Here is a 26,750-nt window from a genome sequence, read left to right as displayed (position 1 = left end):
ACTATTTCCAAGGAATGCTATCTTCATGAAAATAATTCAGACTTGGTAATCGTTGTCAGTCACTCACTTAATCTTACTAAAAGCAATTTTAATTTCCAGTTTATAATTACCATATGTTTTAACCAACAGTTTTAAATAACTCTACATTTAAAAAGCTAGCTCTGCTTTCGGACAGATTTGCACATTGCTGCAAGGAAGTATTTGTTCTGTGCTGACTTTATTCATTTATCTTATTTATCTCAATACTTATCTGCTTTCCAGAAGCAAAACAGACTTGTAAAACATTTCAGACTTTACGAATAACTCTTGATAATTCGTGATACTCAAGAATATGACTGATTTCAATTAGCTCCAAATAACAGCTAGAAAACATTTTTAAAGACCTTTTCACAGAAATTTGGTATCCGAGATTATGGTATGAGAGGATAGATTTACTGAAGTTAATGGTTCTCATGAGCCTGATTTTCTAGACTGTTCCAGCCACTGCCCTTTGAGATATCTTCTGGATCTGTGGGAGTTTGGTGTGAGTGGAAGATGTCTTGCCTCTTGCAGGGCAGAAGGGGAGGCCAGCCTCTCCATTAACCTGGCTTTACTGTTTGCGGTGTGCGGACACCTAACACTCTACCTCCTCCTGGAGATTCCCTGGTTTCTATCATGTCTGTCTTCCCGGCGGGTCTGCTAAGGGTGACCCCTGAAGCCAGCTTGTGTGCTGACCCTGTGGTCCCTGCAGCTCCTGTTTCTGAGCCCAGCTTGGCCACACTCACCCAGCACCCTGAAAAAATAGCCGACCCCAAGCTGGTTTGGAAGAATAAAGGAGAAAGCACTTACGGTTGCTTCTCATTCTGCAAAGCAGGGTGAAAAGGAAGACATTTGGGGCTGGAGGGCAAAGGACGTGGAGTGAAGCCCCCTGCCCGACCTTCTTCCTTCCAGGAAGTCGAGGGCAAGTGCTAGCTCACAGAGGCAGCCTTTCTCCTCGCTGTGTCCCCTGCCGCAGCTGGGATGTCCCTCCACGATTTCACCACAACACCCTCCCTCCATAGTGTGAATGTTACTGACCTTTTCCTGCTAGGTAACGTCTAACTTAGCAGGGTGGGGCCCGTACGTTGTATTGACCGTCACCGTTTTCTCCTCCTTCCTTCCTGGAGGCGTGGAGCATCACGTACCACAGCTGGCTGACGTTCGTGCTGCTGATCTGGTCCTGCACTCTTTGGATGATTCGCAACAGAAGGAAATATGCCATGATCAGCTCTCCATTCATGGTTGTCTACGGAAATCTCCTGCTCATATTACAGTACATATGGAGTTTTGAACTCCCTGAAATTAAAAAGGTCCCAGGATTTTTAGAAAAGAAAGAGCCAGGGGAACTTGCCTCAAAGGTAAGTGAACAGCAAAGCAAGAAAACAAAGCATTCAGACAAAACCACAGTAATCAAAACAAATACATCCAAGCAAAAAAGTACAAAAATACGTTCCAAATATTTGCTGCTGCTTGAAATCATAATGTTTTTCCTAGCCCTCAGGAAAATGTTAATATAAACGTGTGGGCACTCAGAACAATTCCCCCTTCAGCTTTGGGAGAAGAATGGGAATATTAAGGGGTTCTATTTGCTGGCAAGAAATGTTCTTTCCCATCTGTGGAATTCTTCAAAATAAGGACCACTGCAGAAGCAACAGGGATCGTGGCAGAAATACATCATCTTCTGATACTTGTGCTGATGTCAGGGAAGGACGGGAAGTCAAGGGCTAGCACCTTGAAGGGGACCACTGGTCCAAGTTGGTTTCCAGCCCAGATTGTCCTGTGCAGCTTCCCGGGGCATCCCAGGCATGAATGCACCGTGGCACTGGACGGCATGCCAGCGTCCTCGGGAAAGGAGATTTAAAAGCCAGTGACTTTCAGCTGAAATCAAGTGGGTGCCTGACTCTATCTCAAGTGGAAAGCTTCATGTAATTGCTCCCACTGAAATGCAGAGGAGGCGTAGTAGTTGTTGAAATAGGCTTATGCTTCAAAGGCTTGATGCTCGTGTTCCTAATTCTCTCCTTTCAGATCCTTTTCACCATCACGTTTTGGCTGTTGCTGAGACAGCACCTCACAGAGCAAAAAGCTCTCCAAGAAAAGGAAGCTCTTCTGTCTGAGGTCAAAATCGGAAGTCAGGAAAATGAAGAAAAAGGTAATTAGTGCGTGAGGTGTGTGACGGGAGGAAGGGCCCCCGAGGACATCCAGGGGGCTCTGCTCCAGACCAGAGGGAGGCCAGGCGTAGACGTGAGCAGATAAATGACCGCGTCCCGGGGCTAAGTCCCCGTCCATAGGAGCTTCAGAGACCCTGTGTCATTTGATCCTCGCGTAAGTGACTCCCACTTCAGGGAAGAGAAACTGAAGCTCAGGGAAGTGCACTGGGTTCTCCACGGTCACATTTACTGAGTGTTAGTACCAAGAAAGTGACTCAAATCTTCCAAATTCGAATCCTCTTCTTTTCAAAAACGAATATACCACAAAGTCAAAAATAGAATCTGATGTTTTGACGATCGATCACCTCTGTAGTTTTAGACCTGCTGTATGGGTAAAATGAGAGCCTCTCACTCCCTACCTGCCTGGATGTACCAATAAATATCATTTAATGTTAGTAGAACGGCTTAGAGACCACTAGTGATGTGTGTAGCCTTGTCTGAAAAGGATGCCATAAAGGTTCACAGACGTTGGGCTGGTAACCTTAAGACTAACCCGGTAAGGAGGAGAAAACCAACACACACCAACTCATCCTTTTCTTATAGTTTCTCGTTTAGACCTAACCATGGAGTTACTTTTCAGCAACAAAAGTCTATAAGATTTGAATCTTGACTCTTTGACTTTGGATGTGTCTGTTAATAGAGTGATTAAATTCACCAGTTACTTTATATAAAGAATAGTTCATTTAAGATCAGCAGTTGCTCTGACCTCTCACCTCACTTGCATTCCCCTCACTCTGTGGATCTCCTGGTCATTTGAATCCATTATTTAGATGTATTTAATAGGTTGCCTTAGTAACACAAAAATGAGTCATATATTAGCGTATTTTAAAGTAAGACCAAATATAAGCTTTGCATTGCAGTGCATAAAACTATTTTAAACTTAGGTGAATTACAATTCTTCTTCAATTCTAATTTAAATTAAATGATATTTGGCTTTAACTCTTACTTTCTTAGTTCTCTAAAAGCATACTTTTGGTTAAGATTATTACCATTAACCCAAATCCAGTAAAATACTGCTAGGATTGTCTGGAGTCATGTTAACAGTTGGAATTTGAAGTTGTCATAGTCGTTTTTATTTGTGTTATTGTCGCCTATGTATTTTTCCTCGACCCTACAGTAGTTACAGCAGGATATTACAAGTGAAATAGGTGTTTTAAAAAGATTAGTATAAAAGTATTACCAAATGTATTTCTTTAAAACTATATTTCAAGAAGTTTAGGAAAATGGACTATAATTAGTTCCATAAATTCTGCCTTGTTTATTAGAACCATCTAAAATTATTTAACTCATATGGTAGTGCATGAAATGCGTGCGCTGTGTGGCACTCCCAATCACACTGGTCAGAGTGTGGTTCCGGTCCGGGGACCAGCTCCATTGAACGGCATGGGCTTCTCTTTTGAAGATGACGAACAGGACATACAGGTGGATGGGGAGGCCCAGGAGAAGAAGGAAGAAGAGGAGGCAAAGGAGGAGAAGCAGGAGCGGAAGAAGGAGGAGGAGGAGGAGGATGAGCAGGACATCATGAAGGTGCTGGGTAACCTGGTGGTGGCCTTGTTCATCAAGTACTGGATCTACGTCTGTGGAGGCATGTTCTTCTTTGTCAGCTTCGAGGGTAAAATCGTGATGTACAAGATCATCTACATGGTGCTCTTCCTGTTCTGTGTGGCGCTGTATCAGGTGGGTACACAGCTGTCCCTGTTTTTCAGTCCTCACATCTGTCCAGGAACATACGTGAGCTTCTTTCGACAAGACTCTAAGTCACTGTGACCTCGTGAAAACATCGTGTAAAGGGGTCGATGAGATTCAGACATTACACACTAGGAATCCTAAAATGAGAAGTAGCTCCCTTCAGCTTGTGCACTGATTTTAAGTGTTAGGTTCTTAAAATGGTGGAGAAGTGGTTAGAGTGGGCATCCTTGTCTTGTTCCTGGTCTTAGAAATGTCCATCAACAGAGGAATGGATAAAGAAGATGTGGTACATATACACAATAGAATATTACTCAGCCATAAAAAAAAGAACGAAATAATGCCATTTGCAGCAACATGGATGGACCTGGAGATTACCATACTAAGTGAAGTGAGTCAGACAGACAAAGATAAGTACCCTATGATATCACTTACATGTGGAATCTAAAATACCACACAAATGAACTTATTTACAAAACAGAAACAGACCCACAGACATAGAGAACAAACTTATGGTTACCAAAGGGGAGGGGGGAGGGATAAATTAGGAGTTTGGTATTAACAGATACACACTGCCATATATAAAATAGATAAACAAGGACCTACGGTATAGCGCAGGGCACTATACCCAGTATTTTGTAATGACATATAAAAGAAAAGAATCTGAAAAAAAAAATGTATAGCTAAATCACTTTGCTGTACACCTGAAACCTATACAACATTGTAAATCAACTATACTTCAATAAATAAAATAAACACGACAAAACTGAAGAAAAACAAATGCACGTGTAAAATGAAGTCAGAAAAAATTCATAGGTTTTTCAAAAATTATTAATTAAAAAAAGAAGTCTGTATCATTAGATTACACTTTTGAATAGTTGTGTAAAAACCGTGGCTGGATAATCTAAAATACTGGATAATATTCAGTTCATTTGTATTTCAGAGTTTGGAATCAGAAGATCACGCGCATGTGCGTGTGTCTGTGTGTGTTTACAAATGTATGTATAATGCATTGAGTGCTTTAGTATTTCATTAATTAGAATATATGAAGTGTTATATTGAAATGAGTTAGCCTGTCCACAGATTCCGTGTAACTGATGATGGGTGGGAACCCGATGATGTACACAAGTGTAACAGTAAACGTTCCTGCCGGCAACCAAGAAAACAAGTAAAGCAACCTCGATTAACAAGAGTCGATTACCTGTGGAGATGAAAATGTCTCAACTGAGGTCAATCACACTTTGAAATACCTTTTGAAATTCCGGGTAGATGTTCTCTAATGAAAACCCACAGGTTTTTGGTAAAGAGGGATGCCTCCTCTCTGTGGGGGTTCCACATTTGTATTCATATGGCATCACCCTGAATTTCAAAATGGAGAAAATTTCCCCAGCCATGACCACAAGGACAGAATATACCTCCCTGAAAGCCTCTCGTAGACCAGAGATAGACCAGACATCATGCCGAAATAAACATTATTAATGATGATGATATAAACATCATTATTTCATCCTCAGAACAACTGGAAAGTAAGTACTCTTGAGGAGGAAACAAGCTCAGGGTAGCAGCTTTGCCCAAAGACACAGCTCACAGCTTCTGGTGGAACCGGATTCCAATCCACAGCCACCCAACCCTACGAGGAACAGAGCCTCAAAAACTAAATATGAGCTTGCCTTTGTTTTCAAACATTTGTAAATGGAATCACCTGTCTTCTTTGAATAAAGCGGGTGTTTTTGTGAGTTTTCCTCTGACCGCTTTTTTTTTCTTATTTGTTGTTCAGGTGCACTATGAGTGGTGGAGACGGATCCTGAAATACTTCTGGATGTCGGTGGTTATCTACACGATGCTGGTGCTGATCTTTATATACACATATCAGTTTGAAAACTTCCCGGGCCTGTGGCAAAACATGACTGGATTGAAAAAAGAAAAGTAAGTAATTGTGGTGGACAGCGGGATGGAAAATGACAAACAGCGTGAAGTTGTGAATGTGCGTCGTTCAGAACATCTTTCTGCGAGGTTTTAGTAAAACATGACATCATCACTGGCTCTAAGTTCCTCCAGAACTTATAGCCAGTGATGGCTATAAGTTCTAGAAGAATGGTACAGATGAACCGGTTTGCAGGGCAGAAATTGAGACACAGATGTAGAGAACAAACGTATGGACACCAAGGGGGGAAAGTGATGGGGTGGGGGTGGGGGTGGGATGAATTGGGAGATTGGGATGGACATATATACACCAATATGTATAAAATGGATAACTAATAAGAACCAGCTGTATAAAAAGATGAATTAAATAAAATTCAAAAAAAAAAAATAAAGGTTCCTCCAGAAGAGGACTCAGGTACTTGGTCATTTGGGGTTCTCATGACCTTGCCCTGAGCTTTTAGCACATAGTAGGTACTCAATAAATATCAACTGAAAAGTGAATTTTCCGCCCATTATTAATGAAATGGCATTTTCTAGTGTCGGTTTCATGTGAAGCACGCCTGCCCGGTTCCTCACTGTCATGCTTCCTCCTTTCTTAGCTGGAGCCCAGTTCCTCATCAGTAGGTTCATAAGGTAACACATCAGCCTCTCCTCACTGATGGAGCAGGTGCTAAGCTCTAAGGAGTAGTTGGTGCCACAGGAAAAGGGCTCAGAGACTAGTGATGATGAAATCTTTCTTGTGCATGAAATAGATAGGAGTCTAGGCTTTTCTAATTTGCTTCTGTAAACTTCTGAAGTTCGTTTAGAAATCCCACCAGAACTGGGCATAGAGCTGAGTATCCTGAGGTGGCCAAGAGGAAAGTTTAAAAGGAGGGTTCACCGTGTAGCTAGACTAATATATCTTTAAGTCAATTCAGCAAATATTTCTTGAGTGCCTCCCCTGGGCCAGACACTCTTCTGTACCTGAAGATGCAACAGGAAGCAAGAGAGACAGAGTCTGAGCCCTGTGGAGTTTGTAGTCCAGGAGAGGAGACAAACCAAAAACCTACGTAGTGTACAAACAAATCAACTGTGACACGTCTGTGAAGGAAACAGAAACAGGTTGAGGTACTGAAGAATGGGGGACAGTAACTAGAGATGGAATAGTCAGGGCAGGCTTCCCTGAGGAGGTGTCATTTTTTCTTTTGGCTGCGCCACGCAGCATGCAGGATCTTAGTTCCCCGAGCAGGGACTGAACCCACGCCCTCGGCAGTGAAAGCGCCGAATCTTAACCACTGGACAGCCAGGGAAGTCCCTGAGGAGGTGTCATTTTAAACTCCTGAAGAATAGGAAAGAGCTTGTCTTTGGAAAAGTGTGTGAGTTGGGAGCTGGGAGGTGGACGAACATTCCAGAAAAAGAGAGCAGCAAATGCAAAGGGCCTGAGGCAGGGCAGACTTTGGGGTGTGTGTGTGTGTGTGTAAAGTCAGGAAGGCTGGGCTGTGGGGAGCAAGGGGAGAAGTGGGAAAGGTCAGCTAGACACCCGGAGGTGCAGGGCTTGTAGGTAATGATGGTTTGCATCTCATTCATGGTGAAATTTCTAAAAGTCTTTAAAGCACCCTTGACTGGCTGAGGAAAAAGTGATGTGTGTGGAGGCCAAGGATAGACACTGGGGCTTCCCTGGTGGCGCAGTGGTTGAGAGTCCGCCTGCCGATGCAGGGGACACGGGTTCGGGAGGATCCCACATGCCGCGGAGCGGTTGGGCCCGTGAGCCATGGCCGCTGAGCCTGCGCGTCCGGAGCCTGGGCTTCGCAACGGGAGAGGCCACGGCAGTGAGAGGCCCGCGTACTGAAAAAAAAAAAAAAAAAAAGAATAGACACAGCAGCACGGTCAGCCAGCAGCGGGGGGATCCTGCGAGTGAGGATGGTGGCTCCACCTAGAATAGGAGGTGCTAGAAATGAAAACAAGGACAGATTCAAGGGTCGAAGGGATGCAGATGGTGGGGACCGGAAGGCAAAGAAAGCGTCGGGGGAACTCCCTGATTGGGGCGTCTTGCACGAGGTAGACGGTTGTGCCAGTGAAGAGCAGGGTGGGGAGAGAGGGGTGGAGAACAGCTCAGCTGCTTCAGGAAATGGGGAAATCGAGAATGCTGTCTTGAAAACACTCAATATGAAATCACTGTGAAACAGCCAACTTCCAGTAGACGTTCGGGTAGGAGAGCCCACAGGGGAAAGCCGTTTTGTTTTGCAGACTGGAGGACCTTGGCTTGAAACAGTTCACGGTGGCTGAGCTGTTCACGCGCATATTCATCCCCACATCCTTCTTGCTGGTGTGCATCCTGCACCTGCACTACTTCCACGACCGCTTCCTGGAACTCACGGACCTGAAGTCCATTCCCAGCAAGGAAGACAGCACCATCTACAGGTGAGCCCGTGCAGGAAGCTCCAAGAAGGCAGCCTGGACCCTCCCAACCATCTCGCTTAGAATCTCAGCCCTGAACTTGCCATGAGTATCAGCCTGTAAGTGGGGAAAAAAAATGAGAAAAAATGCGGAATATTTGACGGCGCTTTGTGAAACAGTTGGTAGTGATTTATGATGGTTCATGCAGTGATCTTGACAGGCACGTGAATTAGTTCAGAGTAGCTGTGTAGACTGGAATTCCTTAGCGGTGGTGATGTGGCTTTTGTGTCCAGGCTGGTGAGGTGTTTTTAGAACATTTACAGAATCTGGCTAATTCGGAGGATGAGTTTTCTGTCGCACTAACAGGCAGAGAAGAAGTCGCTGTGAGTGAGAGCGTAGTGCAGAATTCTACCTTCCGTCTTGGAAGGGGAGAACCTTGGCTAAAAGGAGAGAATCTGCCATCTACGAGTAACCAGAATAAGATTTAAGGAAAGAAAGCGAAGGCAGTGTTTTCTTTCATCAGCTCCCTGCTGTGGTCTGCCCATCAATAAACATAAATTGTTTACAAGTAGCAGATGGATCTGGCTCTCCCTGGCCATGTGTGCTGAAGCCACGGTGGGTCATCACACATGCCTAGATCTGCTCCATCACGGGGAAATTACAAGCACTCGTCTAATGAACCTTGATACTGATTTTCCTCTCTGCTTCACATAATAGCCTGTGATTCAGTTCCTGGAAAAACACTTGTTAAGTAAATAAGGGAGCAAAGTGCTGTATTCAAAGGAGCACAGATGCCACAGTTGAAAATTCCCCTTAGCTCTTTTTCAAGGGAAACAACGTGTCCATCCAGAGAAGATGCAGCAGTATCTCATCACGCACAGTTTATGAAATATCAGGCTGTCTGTGTTGTGCTGTGCTAAGGAGTGGAATTATGGGAAACTGAACTTGTTGCACAGAGTCCCTGTTAAGTATGTAGAACCTGATTTAATTATGTAGGTTCTGGAGAAGGACAGCAGCCTATGTCAAGATGTGTTCTCCCTGTTCGCTCTGGTGTCCTGCCAGCCCATAACCCCCTCGCCTGGCAGGACAGGGAAGGAGGCCAAGCAGTCTGTTCAGTCTGAGACTGGAGCTGGCCCTCCTCTGGCCGCAGCTCAGCCTGAGCACCCCCCTTAACTGTTGCTTTTCCAAGAAAATGTAAAAGGGCGAGGCGAGAGTATATAATGGCAGCCGCCTGAATGGTTTAGGAATGCAGGATTTCATTTTTGGTTCTGTGAAAAATGGTTTTCTAGAAACTCGAGGAGTTCAAAGGACTCACTCAAGTTCGGTGTTTTGGGATTTCATGCAAGAGTTTCATGTAAAAGTCCCCCAAGTTTCAACGTGGAACGTAAGATACGTATCCCATCTTTTTCGCAGCTCTTTTCCATTGTAGTATTTTCCTTACTGGCAATTTTCACCTCACGGTAGTTTTAGTCCCTAGAACGCTAGTAAATGGCTACATTAAAATCAAAATGATGAAGAAAAACATATTTTTGGAGTCGGGATTGACTGTCCCGCTTTGCCTTCTCTGTTCCTGCCCGCTTAGTAGATGCTGGGGGAAAAAAAAAAAAAAAAAAACTCCCAAATTGGGAATAATCAATGCATTTTGTCCCTTAAAGTGATTCCAGTCCTGTTGTTTCTGTGAATAGCCAACTGTCCTTCTTCCTGTTTTGCTGTCGTTTTTGTGGTTTGTGTAGGCCCTGTAGGCAAATGTCACTTGTGTCTGAAGCAGAATTCATTGTGTTTAGCCTTCCACAATTTATAAAGTTAGCATTATGAAAGTGTTTTATGATGTACCTTATGTGAAACTATTATTAGTTCTAGGTAGGCATCCTCAGGAATATCATTTCCCTTATATACTGATAAAATATATAACATAATCACAATGTAATTATTATATAATATATACTTAATAAGGTACTAAGTATCCACTCCATATTTAAATGTCCGTCACTGCAGTTTGTCCATAATTTGTTTTAGAAAGTACTGTGATGCATATAGAAATAGAATGAGTTTTTTCTGTCTTCAGTTTTAGAACACCTCAGAAAACAGTATGTTGAATATGGACATTTAGGAGGATTTTCTTCTTTTAATTCTGGGGAAGGAGCAAGAATTAATGTTTTCCGTGGTATTTTATCTGATAAATGCGTTCTGGACATGTAAACCTTACAGATTCCTGACAAGGTGTGTGACGTGGGGGGAGGGAGGGAGAGACTGTTACCGTCCGGCGATTTCCCGACTCTGATTTCTCTGCTGCCGAATCTCGCTGTCTGGACCCTCCTCCGGTGCATGAAGCATGTCGGTGACACATGTGGTGGTGCAGAGCTTACGGGACATCAGCTCCTCCTCTCTGGCTAACACTCTCCTCTTTCTCTCTCCAACTGTCCCCCGCTGCCACCGCCTGCTTCCTTGTGCCCCCGCGTAGCCATGCCAAGGTCAATGGGCGCGTGTATCTGATAATAAATAGGTGGGTACCTCAACGTTTTCTCTCTCGGTTTCCTTTTTGTTAATGGTCTCTGGGGGTGTTAAACGCTCCATTAGCTTGTAAGTGGAAAATGGCATCGTCAGACAGTGGGCGTGGCCTGCAGGTGCACTGGATGTCTTTTGCAAACCCAGCCATTCGGCGTTTGGACCGAACGGTGCTGCCGAGAGGACTTGGAGGTGGCCGCGGGTCTTCAGCTGGCCCTCGGCATTGGCCTGGCTCAGCCGCGAGCCCCACTGACGTCACCCTTGGTAGCGTTGGTTCCCGGCTAGCCTGCGAGCCCACCTCCCTCTTGAACACGTGATGGAGAGTTCAGCTCAAGAACCAGCTCCTCCACAGAGCGGAACTGCCCTTGCTCTGAATTCCCGGGGCACTTTCTCATCGCTGTCCCCCGACACTGGCCTTCAGCCCCTATCTGTCTGGCTGTCTTGTCTCCCCTGCTTGAGGCCTCCACCCCGCAGGCCCGGAGTCCCTGTAAAATCCATCTCACTTACCGTGGAGGCTTAACCATTAGTGGACCCTCAGTAGATATTCCTGAATGAAGTGACAATGGTCACAACAATCTATGGTTAAGAGAAAATTAAAGCATCAGTTTCTTCAAATATACGTCTACTTGAAAGAGCAACGTATTGAAGGACGGTATTTTACATGACCCAACTTCACAATATATTTGCTTTCTGCCAAAAAGGCAAAGCTGGGCAGTACCTTAGAAGCATATCACCCAGCTGGGGAGATAAGCCATGCAGGTAACCACACATAATAAAGAGTGAGCTTTGACATGTGCCGTGTGTAGAGTTATCCTCAAGTGCCCTAAGAGTTCAGAGAAAAGAGCCTTTGGGGTCTAATTTACCAAAACTCTTCTTACTTTATCAAGTAGGTGAATTAAAATGCCCGCTCCCATAACTTCATGCCATTAGTAATCAAGTCAGTAATTTAGGTAATAGAAACATGTATTTTGCAAGAAATCCACTTAACAAAATAACCCTGGGAAAGATTTGTTGGTTTTCTAGTCGTTATCTTAAGTAACATCCCAAGGCTGACAACCAAATAGCAAACCCTAGGAGGCAGAACTTCTAGAAGGAGGTGTAAAAACTTAGCGCATTGTGTGCAGATCTCTGCAGAAGAGGAAGGAGGCCGGGCTTGCTCCCTTTGGGGCCAGTTTTGTGGACAGCCTGAGAGAGAAAAGTCAACCTCAGGTTTTTAGCTGCCAGGAAGAGAAGTAAGACAGAGACTCGAACCAGAAATCTCGAGCAGCTGCATCAGTCTTATCCCTCTAAACATAAGGAAGCATAATCTCTGTCTCTCTGCCTCAGTGTTTCTCATAAAGTATTGACCATTTGCTTTAAGAGGAGGTGGCTGGAGCACCCAAGAGGTCAGGAATTGGTTTGATGGGCTCTGATGGCTGATACACTTGGCCTTCCGTATCCGCGGGTTCTGCATGCATGGATTCAACCAATTACAGATCAAAAATATGTGAAAAGAAAATGAATTCCAGAAGGTTCCCCAAAGCAAAACTTGAATTTGCTGTGAGCAAGCTACTATTTACATGGCATTCACATAGTATTAGGCATTGTAAGTCATCTAGAGATGATTTAAAGTATACAGGAGGATGTGCGTGGGTTATATGAAAATACTACACCATTTTATATAAGGGACTTGAGCATCCGTGGATTTTGGTATCTTCGGGGGTCCTGGAACCACTCCACCATGGATACTGAGGGACGACTCTACAAGTTTTGGTCCCCTTTGTCCCCGACTTTTCTCTTGAGAGAAAGCCTGTACCCATTAACCCAAGTCACAAGGCCAGTGAATTCACTCAGGAGTTCTTAGAATGATCTAGATGCAAAGTCATCTAAAATAATTTAAAACTTGAAGCATTCCACCATTAGGTCAGTCTTCTTTCCAGTGGAATCTCTCATTTTTCTCTGAATGCTAACATTTTAAGAAAGGCCAGAGCTCTGCCTTAAGGGACACGTGACCTAACAAACCCGTCCCGCTCTGGACAATGTGTGCCTCTGAAAGGCTGCACGTGAAGTGTGTCCAATGATAGGGTGAACCTTTATTTAAGTAAATAAGCTTTCTATCTCCCAAAATTTATTTCTGTACGCTCAATGCTGTTTTATAAGGAGAATAATGTGTTTGTAAACATGAGTTCCAATGAAAGAGGGGACATAGCTACATTTGACTTCTGCGTCGATTACAATTTAGACTTGACCTTACGAGGTGTGAGGTGGCGGGTGTGTTTAGGACAGTGGGTGACTGGTAAAATTTTGATGATGTGAAAAATTGCAGGAAGTTCCAGCTGAGTCTGTAAACAGACTGATTTAGAAGATTTTAACAGGAGTAATGATTATTTCTCCCACGTATACACAAACCAGAGCCATTATACCCAATCTTGTCTAGTAGATTATTTTTGGAGGAATTACTACCACACAGAGTTAAGATGTGACATTAAATTGAATTAAATTAAATCAACTGCTCATCTTTGAATACAGTTTTCTCAAAGTGCTTAGGAGTTCCAGAATATAATCTTAAAGAGTTTTAAAACTTCTACTTTAAATATTACTTATAAATAGTACACATTTGCAAGAAAGTTCCTTTTTTCTAATAGTCTAATGAATGGGTTGAGTGCAATTTACCTTGGAGTAGTTATAAATAAATAGAATTTAGGCCTTAGGGGATTTTACCGTAGTAGAATTTCCATTTTCTTTATTGGAAAGTAGCTTAATATGTGGCTTTTCAAAGCCAGCTCCTAGTACAGACTTAAACCTCTTCAGCTCTCCATAATTTGTTTCTTTGGTTTCAAATTAGAATGCCTCTCCAGTGTATAGAATTCACTCAGCAAACACTCAGGGAATGATAGTGTACACCAAGCAAAGGGAGGCGAGCAGAGTGAGACTGGATTTCTGTCCTCAAGGAGAGAATAAAATGATGTGGACACAAATTGAGAAATGCACACATTGACTTACAGAGCTGCGGAAGCATGAAAGAGAGAGGGTGGGTGAATAAACAGACAAAAGTCACCTGCTCTGTTGGAATGCAAGAGGAGAGAACCGTCGTGGCTAAGAAATAGTCAGAGGATTAAGCTCAGAGCTTGGATCATCATAAAAGCAAGACCAGAGTTACAGGCGAGGTCAAGAAAATGCAGAAGAGAAGGAAATGGGCTCCCTGAGGGGAAAGACAGGCAAAAGGGTGGGATTTAAGGAAGCTGGGGCGGGGTCCGGGAGAATCTGGTTCATCAGCTGGTCGGTTTGGATCCCAAAGTGGAAATCATCCACCAGTGATGGGATAATCCACACGTGAGGATCAGCAGAGAATTACAAGGATCCTAAGTTCCTTTGCTGGAAGTTTCAGGGAATGTTTTTTTCACTAGAGGGTGGTTTTTAATTTAGTCTTTGAAAAATCAGGATCCCTTTTTAAAGTTAGTTAGGGAGAGGTACGTATCTAAGTTCAGGTACACAGGCTTTCCTGGGGAATCGATACAGCTGTCCATGACAGCAAAGGGGCAGCCAGTTCTGCCTCGACCCTGCCCTGGGCAGTCGGACCCCAGCCCTGCAGCAACCCACCCGATCTGGCCACATGGCGGAGGGAGGTGATGGTGGCCATAAGAGGCCCTGGGCATTGAGACTATCAGAGACAGATTCTCGAGGGAGAAACGTTTGCACTGTTCTCTGAATGGCCATTTTAACACACAAGCCATTAAGGAATATGCTGATGACAGAATTAGAGTCCAAACTGAGCGCCCACCCCAGCAACCTGTGCTATGTGGTCCCACACGAAGGTGTGTCCTGATTCTGCCTCTTCCTTAGCATGAATTGATGACGCGGATTATCAAAAAGTATATGCAAATCTGTCGTTAGCAGATGGTTCTTTACTCTAAAAATGTGCCTGTGTACTAAGCACCGTGTTAAGCGCTTAACGGAAATCACTTCCATTTTCACAGCATCCCAGGAAGTAGGCACTGTTATTCCATTTCACAGATCAGCAAACTGAGATTTAAAAGACACGGCAAATATATACTGGGTTGGCCAAACAGTTTGTTCGGGTTTTTCAGTAACATCGGAAAAACCCCAATGAACTGTTTGGCCAACCCAATGTGTGTGTATATATATATATATATATATATATATATATATATATATATATATATATACACACACATGTATAACTGAATCACTTCGTTGTACACCTGAATCTAACACAACATTGTAAATCAACTATACTTTAATTAAAAATTTTAAAAAATAAAATAAAAGACATGGTAAGGAACTTTGTCAAGTCCTCTCGCTAGTAAGATGTCTAGTTGAGGCTTGAATCTAAGTCGTTCTGATTCCAAAGAGCATGCTTTTAACATTGTTCTGGATTGCCTCAGAAAAAATGCTATGAGAAAAATGAGAAAAAATTGAAAGTCGAAAGGATTCACACAAGTGTCTTTTTAAAACAGAAACTCCAACCATGCATTGAAAATACTTTCATCTGTACTCATTTTACGCACGCAAATTTTCTCGGTGAAATTTCAGATGGCAAACGCCTAGGCTGGTAAATTATAGCCTGATACACGCTTCCCCTTTTGTCTTTTCTTTCTTTCTTTTTTTTTTTTTTTTGTTGGCCCTGTGTTACAAGCTCGGAGGTCAGGCTGCTCCAGAGGGCATCAGTGTCACTGTTTCCTCACGAGGATGGTGTCAGAGGGGAGGTAGCAGCATTAGACACAGGAGCTCTCTCCCCTCTCCCCGACACCCCCAGCTCCATCAAGTCCCAGGTCTCCTGTAACTGACAAGTTTCCAGAAGTAGATCTTCCGGACTTACTTCCAAAAGGTTTAGTCTGAGGTTCTTCTGTGATTCCTTCGTTCAACAATCTCCCCTCAATCTGGACAGCACTTTGGGGGTCTCGTGGCTGGAGGACTTTTTGTTACGTAGACATAGCGGCAACTGCAGAAACAGCCTCATCTCTGGGAGTTTCCCTCCATAAATAGCAGTCATTACTGGAAAGTTGTTTTCAGTATCAAGTCGTGGCAGTGCCGAGGTAGATTATATAAGTGGTCATACTTCCACAGTAAAATCCACAAATTTCTGTCATTGTGAAAGTGGCTTCTCACTTGTAAAATGCGACCCCTTGCTTACCCTGAAGAGGACATAGAAACCTTGACATTTGTGTAGCACCTGACTTTCACCTTAATACCCTTTAATACGTAGAGTCCTGATGAAGCAGGGACAGAAAAGAAGTACCCTGAAAGTTGATGCACGGAGCTGGTGTAGGAGATGTGGAACTACAGTTTCAAGAATGGGGAACTTCCCCAAAGGTGGAGGGTGAATTGTCTACCTTAAGAAAATAAGCAAGTGTATATCTGCACAATTTCTTCTACCATCCTCAGAACGTTCTTTGTTCATTAAATGAACGATTCGTTTCTGACACTCTGTCATTTACCTACTTGACACCCTGTTAAAAAGAATGACTTTTGAAGGAGAACCTCTCTAACAGTCTGAGGACAATGCAGATTCATGACCACAGTTATCCAATATCACTGGCGTTTTAAATGTAAAACCAACAAGTTGCATGTGAGCTTGGATTTTTATGTAGCCAAACTTCCTCATTTTGTAAAAAACAAAAAACAAGTAAATTCCAGAGAGGTGAAATAATTGACTCAGAGCCCACAACGGTACAGATATAATAAGATTATTAAGTGTCCATCCTGTTATAGCCGGGCTGAAATGTATAGCTTAATTATTGCAAATGGAGAGGACTATGTGTAATTCCAATAGACCTTTTCCTAATATCTATTGCCCACAAATGTTCCTTCAAACATTCATTTGAATATGAATAAAAAGATATACTTTTTTAAAAAATTGAGGAGAAAGATCGTACTTGTTATTATCCACCACAAAATAAGCTGGACCGCCCGAGAGTCTGCTGGGCTCGGTGAGGCTGCAGCTCCCACGAGCTCAGAGGCTCAGCTCCCTCATCCAGGCTCATGCATGTCTTCTCAGGAGAGCTGGTCTAGCAGCTCACCTGGTGCCCAAGGGTGGGGCGTGATGCAGGCTTCTCACCCCCAAAAGCATTAGCACCCGCTGCATATGCTTCAGATGACGGCAGAACGGGATTGGTCTATGCAAAGGTTGACTGATGTCACACGTTATTTAAGAATTTTAAAATCCCTGCTTACAATGTGAATGACTTGATTCCTGGGGGATAGTTTGCTGTGTTACTAAAAAAGCATGATCTGATTTGCCTCAGCAGTCTCTGCATTCTGTCCTTTACCACTGCAGTCCCGTCCACTCTCAGATCAGTTGCCAGGCACAGGGTTCCCAAAGCCCGCTGCTGCTGCCATCCTGGAATGCACTTGGCGTTAGGACCCCTGCACCCGGTGTACAGGAATGCAATAGTGGATGATGTATAGCATGATGTGTGATCTCTGACTTTCCTTATAATTCTTCTGTTCTCATCTCCTTTTTTTCCTTTCTATTTCAATTACTTTGAGCAGCATCAAGAAAAAATTACCAATCTACCAAAATGAGTAAGTCCCCCTGTGAAGCCATGAAATGCTTGCTCTACACAATGCCATTTCATGCTTCTCCATCCTAAACTCTGACCATTTTCTCCTGTGGGAAAAATGTCAAGTTTAGGTGTCGCTAGCTCTCATGACCAACTCATCACTAGAACCTGAATTGGAAGAGCTAACCAAACCTGAGTTTACAGTTCGTTTTTAGAAAGAGCTTTAAGAAGTAAAAAGCGACCAGATGCTAACAAGCCCACATGCCAGGCTGTGTAGTGACTTCCGTTTTGTTTATCCTCCTTCACGGGCCCCTCACTCGCATCCCCCGGAACCCTTACCTCCCCTGATTCGGCTGCTCTCTGCCCACAGACTGGCCCACCCCGAGGGAAGCCTTCCGGACCTCGCCATGATGAAGCCGACCGCCAGCTTGGAGGTGGTGGAAGCCAAGCAGCTGGCTGGACCTGGGGAGGAGAAGCCGGGGGGATGCCCTGCAAAGGCCAAGAAGGGCGAGCTCGGCAAGGACAGTGAGGAAGAGGACGACGAGGAGGAGGAAGAGATGTCAGGTAAGCCGCCCGCCCGCCCCAGGAGCTGCTCAGAAGATGCCGGCTCCCAGACGGAGGGAATGAAACACTGACTTGCTCCAAGTGCATAAAACGAGTATACACTCGACCCAGGCAGTGAACTAGAGACCAGGGTGTGGTCTTTTGGTTGCTGTAGTCATAGCTTTCCTGTTCCAATTGCCCCAATGATTTCCCTGTAATTCTGACTTAGAGGAAGATGGCAGATGGCTGGTTGTCTGTGTCCTGCAGGGTCCTGCCCAGTTTCGTTTAGTCTGTTAGTTCCCAGGAAGCATGGAGGAACCAGAGAGCATAGCCTTTGGTGGGGGTGACATTCTGAGGCTGTGATGCTGAGATGCTGCCCTTGTTTTTCCTGGTGCTCTGTGCTTTACAAAGTAGAAGATAAAAGGCAACACCGGGAGGAAGATCCCTCCCAAAGACAAGCTCCCCACAAACTGGCCCCTTTGCCCACTCGTCGCAGAAACCCTAGGAGAGCCCAGAAATGCTCCCTCCGTATCTGAGGGATGTGCCTTCCTCAGGTGAAGGAAACCAAGCTCTGGGGACCAAGGGCTCAGGACTAGGTTCTATTTTATACTTAAAGGCAGGTTTGAGCTTTACAATAACGTCTCACCAAAACCTGGGCTGCAGCTTCCTCTTTACTTGCCCCTGTAACCTCGAAACTGTGCCCGGGTGTGACCTCAATCCTGTAGTGAGTCACCCGAGTCGCTTTGTAAATAAACATTTTCACAGTAACTAAAACCTTCCTTAAACTTTCAGAACCAAGTACATGACCTGTTGCAAACACCCCAGCCAGGTCAGGAAGCTACGTACAGAGACCCTGGGTCTTATCTGCCTGGGCCCGTGAGCTTCCGTCTGCAAAGGCGGGGACAGGCTGATTGCGTGGAACAGTCCTGTGAGGACTTTTGTTCAGATTAACCGGGACAGACCTTCTAGGCAGAAGTATGACCCTGGTCTGCAAAATGTTATTCCCTAGCGCAAGGTGGAAGGTAGAAAATGACAAATTTGATTAAAAATTGTGACTGGAATGAGTCTGAGCGCCACACTTGGTGGACTGTGACTCAGTCGTTCAGCCTCTCAGGTCCATCCTCCGCTGTGACAGGGGTGGGCTCGTCCAGGGCGGCTGGTGGGCTTTGCCCACCCCCTAGTTAAGCCCCGGCAAGGAGATTGGCGCTTAAGGAACCACTGTTTTGGCAAAAAAAAACGTCATGAAGAGGGAGCTCAGCTACTTAATATTTGGGGGAAATCAAGGAATCATAGCTCAGCCCTAAGAGTAAACAAGGTCAAAATTCTTTATTGCACAAATTTAATGAAAAGGTGGGTGAAAGCAGCCTGTCCTTCGTTCCTTCTCGGCGTGTGACATCGAAGCCATCACCGGACGTGGGATTCTTGGGCCACCTTCCTCCAGATCGGGGTGTCTTAGATAGAATTCATCCACTCCTCTGATCTTGCAGTTTCTCGTTCCCATGGGAACGATACAAGGTAGGCTTTCAACCGTAATCGCACACACGAGCCCTTTTCGTGCCCTCGGGCACATTCCCTGCCCTGCAGATCTGAGGAACAAGTGGCACCTGGTGATAGACCGCCTCACGGTGCTGTTCCTGAAGTTCCTGGAGTGCTTCCACCAGCTGCAGACGTTCCTGTGGTGGATCCTGGAGCTTCACATCATCAAGATCGTCTCCTCCTACATCATCTGGGTGTCCGTGAAAGAGGCAAGTGACGCCTGTTTATCCTCAGGCCAGACCGAACCAGGGCCCGTTGCCACTTTCCTTTGTCAACTGTCCCTGATTCTTTAAGGGTGATTTCCCACGACGTCAGGACACCAAGGTGTGAGACAGGCACATACACTTGACACACAGGACAGCTATTCTGAGAAGAGGGAGTGATCTCGGGGCAGACAGAGCCCCCGGCTTAGTCCCTCATCAGTGTGGTCCTATCACAGAGGTTCCTGATTTTCATCTAGTCTTTAGTGAAGGGTATGAGACAGGATACTTTTTCTGCACAATGCGCGTGGGAATCTACCTCCATAAATTCTCTTTGGGGAAAACAATAACATTCCGGTACATGCTACCAAGGAAACGCAGGTTCCAAAATTTGATAGCATCTTTCTTAGAGCTCACCCTGTTCACGATTGGAGTTTCTGAGATGAAGCACAAAGTCTTTCAACATTGTAATGGCACTTCTGTTTTCTTACCTGGAAAGAGAAGAGTCATCATTCAGCCAACAATGGTTTGGTGTTTACTGTGAGAAGTTAGCTTTCTTTCAATTCCTTCAACAGATAATTTTCACGTATTTCTAATTGCCCTGGACTCTTTTTGAGTTAGTGACAACTCAAAGAGTCTTTGCCCTCTAAAAATTAGGTCAGGAAAGACTGCCTATAATTTTTAAAAAGTTAAGTAATAATATACTACAGTACTATGAACCCCAAATGTTTCACGAGTAGGTAACTAAGGGGTAAACCTTAATGTGAGCTCTCCAGTCTAAACTGGGACTTTCTCCCTTTTCATACAAACCATCTGAAGTGGATGGGTAATCAGGGCCAGGTGGGAACAAAACAGGAACCACTGTCCCCGTGAGATTTGTGGCAGAAAATGACACATGCTCCATCGTTAAGTAACCAAGTCTATACATTGATTAGAACTAAAATTTGGCCTAATATATATATTAATTGAGAATAAAAAAGTTAAAGCATTTTAACTTTACAGGTGAATTGACCAATTCAGGCAGAATTTGAGGGTCGGAATATTAAAGAACAATGAAAAAGGATCAGAGGACGCCTGTGGCTAAAAATGAACAAAGTCCGTTTCTGAATTAACCGAGTCTGGCGTGCAGATGATTTCTGATGTGTGGCAGAGTGGGTGCGGGGGCATCGTAAGACAATTGAATGATGGGAGTGGGCATTCAATGAAAGAGAAATTAGTGTGAGTAGGGCATGGAAGACCCACTCTCTGAATCCATCCTGGTGAGTCCAGAAGGAGAAAGAAAGAGAGGGTTAAATGACACCACTTTCTCATAAATCCTAAATGAAAAGCAGACATATATACATATAATTTTTTTTTTATACATATAATTTTAAGTCAAGACTAATGAGTCTTGAGAATGCGTTATTAATAGGCTCTCAAGTAAATAAAGGATTACGGTCTCTTCACCCTGTTGCACCGTTAGAAAAATGGCCCCTGGTGGCATGCGACCAGGTCCTCCCCTACATTCCACATATTGCACAGACTTCCAAAATTTTCATTCCTGATCCCACCTCTCTCACCTATAACTTTAAAACACGTTAAGAGACTCATGAATCGGAGACATTCTTCTCCTCCCACTGCTGGCACTGCTGGAATCCTGGTGCTGTAGGATGGTTTGACCCCCAAGTGTGTCTGGGGAGGTCACCCCACCTGAAGGGTGAGTCACCACGTGGTCCTGGGGGTCAGTGACTCTGAGGCCTCCCCTCTCTGCACTGACTTGGTCCCTGGGCACCATCACCGTGTTCACAGCTGATTCTTATTAATGTCATGGGAGCACTGAGCCATCAGAACACAAGGCATCATTATAAGAACAACTGAACTTTTCTCCGTGCCCCGAATGCACGACACATTCTGATCATCCTCAGGTAATGGAAAGCCCTGTGGCTACCTTGCATAGCAAGCAAGATCTCAGTTCGTTAATCAGAGTTGTCTAGCCACGGAGAAGAAGCAAACTCTGGTCTCTCACCCAGTGGAAACATGTCCTCTTCCAGCCGCTTCTTTCTTTCTCACACTCACCTCGCTCACCGCCTCCCTGCTCCAATGAACTGACTGGTGTTATGGACTTGGGCAGGGGTGGCGGGGATGTGGGATATTCTGATTTGACTTGTACTGTCCTAGGATGGCCTTACACTGGGCTGAGGATGATCAAATCTACCCTTTTCCTCCCGGAGGCTCCTCTGCGATGGCTCCAGCTGCAGCTCTGGGGCCGTCACCCAGCCCGTGGTTTCCAGCACCCACTCCTACTGGACCCACAGCCTTGTGGGCGCTCCCCTGAGCTGTATTCGAACAGCCCCACGTGCATGTCCACAACAGCCCTGGGGCAGTAGGCACGAGGTCCCTGCTCTGCCTCTGGACATGGGTCCCAATGAAGCAATGACCCTGCACTGTCACCAAAGCATCCTCTCTCTCCTTGCTGCTGGATTTTCCGGGTGACATTGGACATCTGTGCCCCAACCCTGTCACCAACTCCAAGGTGCACACACTGAGACTGCTGAGGGGTCCTGCTTGGGGCGCCTCCCTCAGGACTTTTGTAGAGAATTGGCATCTCCTTCTACCCTCACCATCTCAGGGTCGAGGGACAGACAGAAGCACCGCCCTACAGAGAATCCCCTTCACACTCCCTCCTGTCATCTTCACCGTCTTGACCCATCTGTGTCCTCCTGGACCCATTGGCAGATCTCTACATGGTTTCCCGTCGACTGTTCGGAAGTTTGTACACGTTTGGCCAGAACCTCGTTTTGCAGTGTCACACTGACCTGCTCCAACTTGGTGCCTCGTGACACTTGGATTTAACATCTCTCTACACTGACTACAGGTGGGAGGAGAGATAGACGCTGCCTCTTGCATGTCGTTCTCATAAGGAGCCATGTGCCAGCCCAGCGTGGATGTGGCTGAATTTTGCACCATCTAGGGGCACCGCTCACCTGAGAATGGCCTCCCCGGGCTTGTGCGTTCTGAGGTGCTCACCTCCGCCCGCAGGGGCCTCTTCTGCTTTGAAGGCTCCACTCATCCCCACAGGAGCAGTCCATCAGCAATGACATTTGCTGCGTATATTTGCTGTCCGTAGCTTATTAATTCTGATTAATACAAAAAAATCCTTTCTCAAAAACAGCCCATCAGTAAATGGCAAGATGAGAACAAAGTCCACATCCCCAGTTAAATCTTCAAGATATGTGGCCACACATGTGCTTTGCATTCAAACCATCTTTATCCAAGGCCACCAGCAAGGGTGCTGGTTTTCACAAGCTTACAGGGCCATTTCCCCCACAAATATTAAACTTTCCCCAGGTTTATCTTCATGGACGTCTGAGGAGGAAGAGACCATGGGAAAGAATTCATTACAGAAACCCTTCTGCATCTCTTACTCAGAGTGACACCATTTTGGAAAGACCTAGATTTTTAAAATACATATACCATTGTCTTCTCCTTGTTTTATACGCAGCTGTGCTAATTTCAAAAGTTTCCTAGTGAGCTCTGTGAGATCAAGTTATTCTTGGAGGAGGGGCCAGTCCTCATTTCTTCAAGTATCTTTAGCATGTCCCACAGGGCCTGGCCAGTGTAGAAGCTCCATGAATGTTTACTGACTGAAGGAAGTAAATACAATAACTTTGCAAGTTTGAGATTTTCCCCAGATATCAGTTGATGCTTCATTATTATTATTATTTTCACTCTCACTTAGCATGCATTTAGCCTTTATCATGTACTTACAGTAAATTACAATAAATTGAATGGTTATACGGTGCTAGATGCTGACACAAAAGCATGGCAGACATGTTTCCTCCCTCAGCTTGCAGTCTGACGGTAGCGGCTGGTAAATAAAACCAAAGTCACCGTCACTGCTGATGGGGGAGGAGCCTCTGGGTGCTCAGGAGGGGGATGTCATGCCGAGGTGGCCCCATGGAGGTGACATTGAAGCAGAGGGGGCTCTGAGGGAAGGGGACCGGGGATGGGCAAGCATAATAAGGGTTGTCTGACTGCTTGTTGTATACATGGATGACCAGCTATTTCCCTAGAAATTCTGACTCGTTGGATATTGGTGGGGGCCTAGATATCTTGTCATTTTTTAAAACTGTATGTTCCATGAGATTTTTATCATCGGGGACATGAGGAGACCTTTGTCAACCATGATTGCATTGAACGAAGCACCACACTTCTCTGAGTCCCCGTTTTCCTGTTTGTAAAATGATAAGAGGGCTTCCCTGGTGGCGCAGTGGTTGAGAGTCTGCCTGCCGATGCAGGGGACACGGGTTCGTTCCCCAGTCCAGGAAGATCCCACATGCCACGGAGCGGCTGGGCCCATGAGCCATGGCTGCTGAGCCTGCGCGTCTGGAGCCTGTGCTCCGCCACGGGAGAGGCCACAACAGTGAGAAGCCTTCGTACCGCAAAAAAATAAAATTAAATTAAAAAAAAAAAGATGAGAAACAAAAACATCCATGTGACAGAGCTTTTCAGTCCTTATTTAACTTGATTCTCCAGGTCGTTGGATCCTGGTGACCATTTCCTTATCCTTGAAGCTCTCCCCACCGTTGTTTTCCAAATCCGAACACTTTCCTGGCCTTTCCTCTGTCTCACTCATGGTCCCCTTCCCCTCTCCCCACCAGCTTCTCTCAGGGGCCTGCAGGCTCCGTCTGCAGCCCCCTCTACTGACTCCAGACTTTCGGCAGCTGTGTCAGGAGCTCCTGTGCTCCATGTGTCATCTCCATACAATGAACAGACATCTATACCTTCAAACCCATCCCCTCTTTAAACTCCAGACCCGTATCTCCAAGGGACAACTGGATGGGACCTCATTCTTGAGTGTCCCAAAGCCCCTTCCACGAAATATCTCTACAGCTGAGCCCGCCACCTCTCCCTCAGCCCCCTTTGAGATACAGCTGGCCCTCTGTACCCCAGGATGGGGAGCCCGTGGATATGAAAGACAGCTATCCTCTGACCAATTCCCCAAATTGCTCTAATCCTTTCTCCTTCCAATACGTATTCCATTGTGTGGCCAGGGTCTTCTTTCCAGCCTGTAACTAGGATCGTGTTCATCCTCTTCTCGAAAACTTTCAAAGCTCTCTCTCATCCTCACAGTCACTTGATCTGGCCCTGTACCACATCACCATTTCCTGCCCTAGACACTTGAACCACCGGGTGGGCTGCCGAGTCCTCTGAATGGACTCAGAGCCCACTGCTCTCAAGATGGACCACCTGCGGGTCCAAGGATGGTCACCCCACGCTCCCCTCACCTGTGTGGCCTGACACCTGCAATTCCTCTGCCTGGCCAGCTCCTGTTTGTACCCCCGGCCTCAGTTTAGATCTAACGCCCTCTGGGCCATCTTCTCTAACCCTGGATTAGATGTTCAGCAGTGGGATCAACACCCACATCTCGGCTCAGCGCACCCCCGCCATCACGGTGTCATGGCTGTTTGTTGCAGTTCTCACTTGCACTACCTGGGTGTTTCTTGAGGGCAGGGAGCCGCACGGGATGTATGACCGTGAACCTAATTCGTTAATTAACCTAATTAATAGAAGGTATCATCTTTTCTTATCTTTTTCTATCACTCAAAAGATTAAAAGTCCTATGTCAATTCATCGTACTGTTTTTGTACTCAGTGCCTTAAATACATAATAAAAGAAATAACAAAGAGACTTAATTTTATGGGAGCTTTAATAGGATTTGCTTTTTAGCACCCCAATTAGCAGGACACTTGCTGATGACGGAGGAGGAGTCGACCGAGTCAGCCGGCCAGTCAGAATATCTTGCTAAAATGTAACTTTTGTTATTTGTTATGTTTGTGACTGTAGTTTACAGGGCACTTCCTTGGACAATATTTCTTTCATCCTCAATTCTGTAAGCAGCTCCTACTGCTGTACTATTTCAGCACTTAACTCTCAGAGAGGTTCCATGCCTTGGACAGTGACGAGTAGTTAAGTAGAAGAGTCGTAGGTAACAAACTGCAGAATTAACACTGTCTTGGTGTCTCCACACTTCTTGTTTTATAGCTCTGTAAGCCCAACAGGTAACCATACCTCTCTGAGTGCTTGGCACTTGGTACCTGTTCAGTTTTATCAATTGCATTCTTGTGGTTATTTCTACCTGATCATACTAAATGTTTCTATGATATCAGTTTAACAATAGTCGGATATTATTTTAACGATATTCAGAATAAGTGAGGATTTTCCATGACTGAATAAGATAGCAGTGCTTCTGTACTGTTCAATGAACTGCAAGCTCTGAAGAAAGGTTAGAAATGAATGGGCATCTTACCTGATGGAAAAACACACTCATGGTCTCAAAGCAAGTTGAAGTCATTGCCTTCCTGCTTTACACCTGCCCTCACCCCAGATCCTGTCTCGGTTGGGGACTGCCATCCTCTCAGGGCTCTGGCTCCCAAGCCTGAAGCTGGGAGGCATCTCCCACACTTCCTCCCTCACCCCCCAAACCACTCAAAGCTAATCAGTCTTCAAATCCTGCTAATTTTACTTCCCGCCTCAGACCCCCGACTGCTCCCCCTCTCTGCCCCACTACCCCAGTTTGGGCCCTTGTCATTGTTCTCCTGGACAACTGCAGTAGGTGTGAGCTGGTCCCCTGACCTCTGGCCCAACCCCACTGATGCACCTGCATTCCTCAGCTACACTATCTAAATAAAATGCAATATTTCCCTAGGGTTTCCCAGTGGAAAGCCCTTCAGCACTCTCTGCTTTCTGCAGGAGGGCTTCATGTACATGGTTGTAAAGCGTCCATCAAAATGTGGCTCCCAGATGCATGTCCAGCCTCCCTTTCTGCTGCTGTTCACCGCTGTTGAGTCCAGAATCTCCAGCTGTTTGGGATCACCTGCTCCTATCATGCTACTTCATGCTTTGCTGCCTTTGCTTGTATATCCTTTACCTGAAATGCACTTCTCACCTTTCCTGGCCTGGCTGACTTCCTGCATCCTTCAACGCACAGCTCAGGAGTCATCTCTGCCAGGAGATGTTCCTGAAGCTCCAGATTGCGCCAAGGACCCCCTGTGGGTGTTCTCACAGGAGGCTGTTCACCCGTGTAGTTTGCCACTGCTAGGTTATTTGACATCACCTGGTTATACACCTGTCTGCCTACAAGACATGTGTCTTAACACTCAGGGCCATGCCTTGCCCATGCAAGGAACTCAATCAGCCTTTGCTGAACTCAGCAGAACAGGATCAGTCAGGTTGCCAGGTTTTGTAGATGTTGTGCCATGTTGCATACTTCT

General features: G+C 45.3%; 1 protein-coding gene across 3 annotated transcripts in view; it reads left to right on the top strand.

Annotated features, from left to right (window-relative positions):
* Window positions 1-26,750, top strand: part of PIEZO2 (piezo type mechanosensitive ion channel component 2) — a 330,798-nt gene that overhangs the window by 232,266 nt on the left and 71,782 nt on the right. For 2 of the 3 annotated variants that reach the window (XM_065889382.1, XM_065889381.1), the window contains exons 13-21: window positions 1,146-1,376; window positions 2,044-2,167; window positions 3,628-3,902; window positions 5,689-5,837; window positions 8,061-8,234; window positions 10,672-10,713; window positions 17,208-17,240; window positions 17,589-17,782; window positions 19,346-19,506. In XM_065889382.1, coding sequence (XP_065745454.1) covers window positions 1,146-1,376; window positions 2,044-2,167; window positions 3,628-3,902; window positions 5,689-5,837; window positions 8,061-8,234; window positions 10,672-10,713; window positions 17,208-17,240; window positions 17,589-17,782; window positions 19,346-19,506 — 1,383 coding nt within the window. The remainder of the gene's footprint in view (window positions 1-1,145; window positions 1,377-2,043; window positions 2,168-3,627; window positions 3,903-5,688; window positions 5,838-8,060; window positions 8,235-10,671; window positions 10,714-17,207; window positions 17,241-17,588; window positions 17,783-19,345; window positions 19,507-26,750) is intronic. The other variant, XM_065889383.1, reaches the window with a different exon arrangement.

This window comes from Phocoena phocoena, chromosome 13 (genome assembly GCF_963924675.1).
Source record: "Phocoena phocoena chromosome 13, mPhoPho1.1, whole genome shotgun sequence".
In the NCBI taxonomy this organism is placed as follows: domain Eukaryota; kingdom Metazoa; phylum Chordata; class Mammalia; order Artiodactyla; family Phocoenidae; genus Phocoena; species Phocoena phocoena.
Note: the sequence above shows the minus strand (reverse complement) of the source record. Positions and strands in the feature narration are given on the sequence as shown.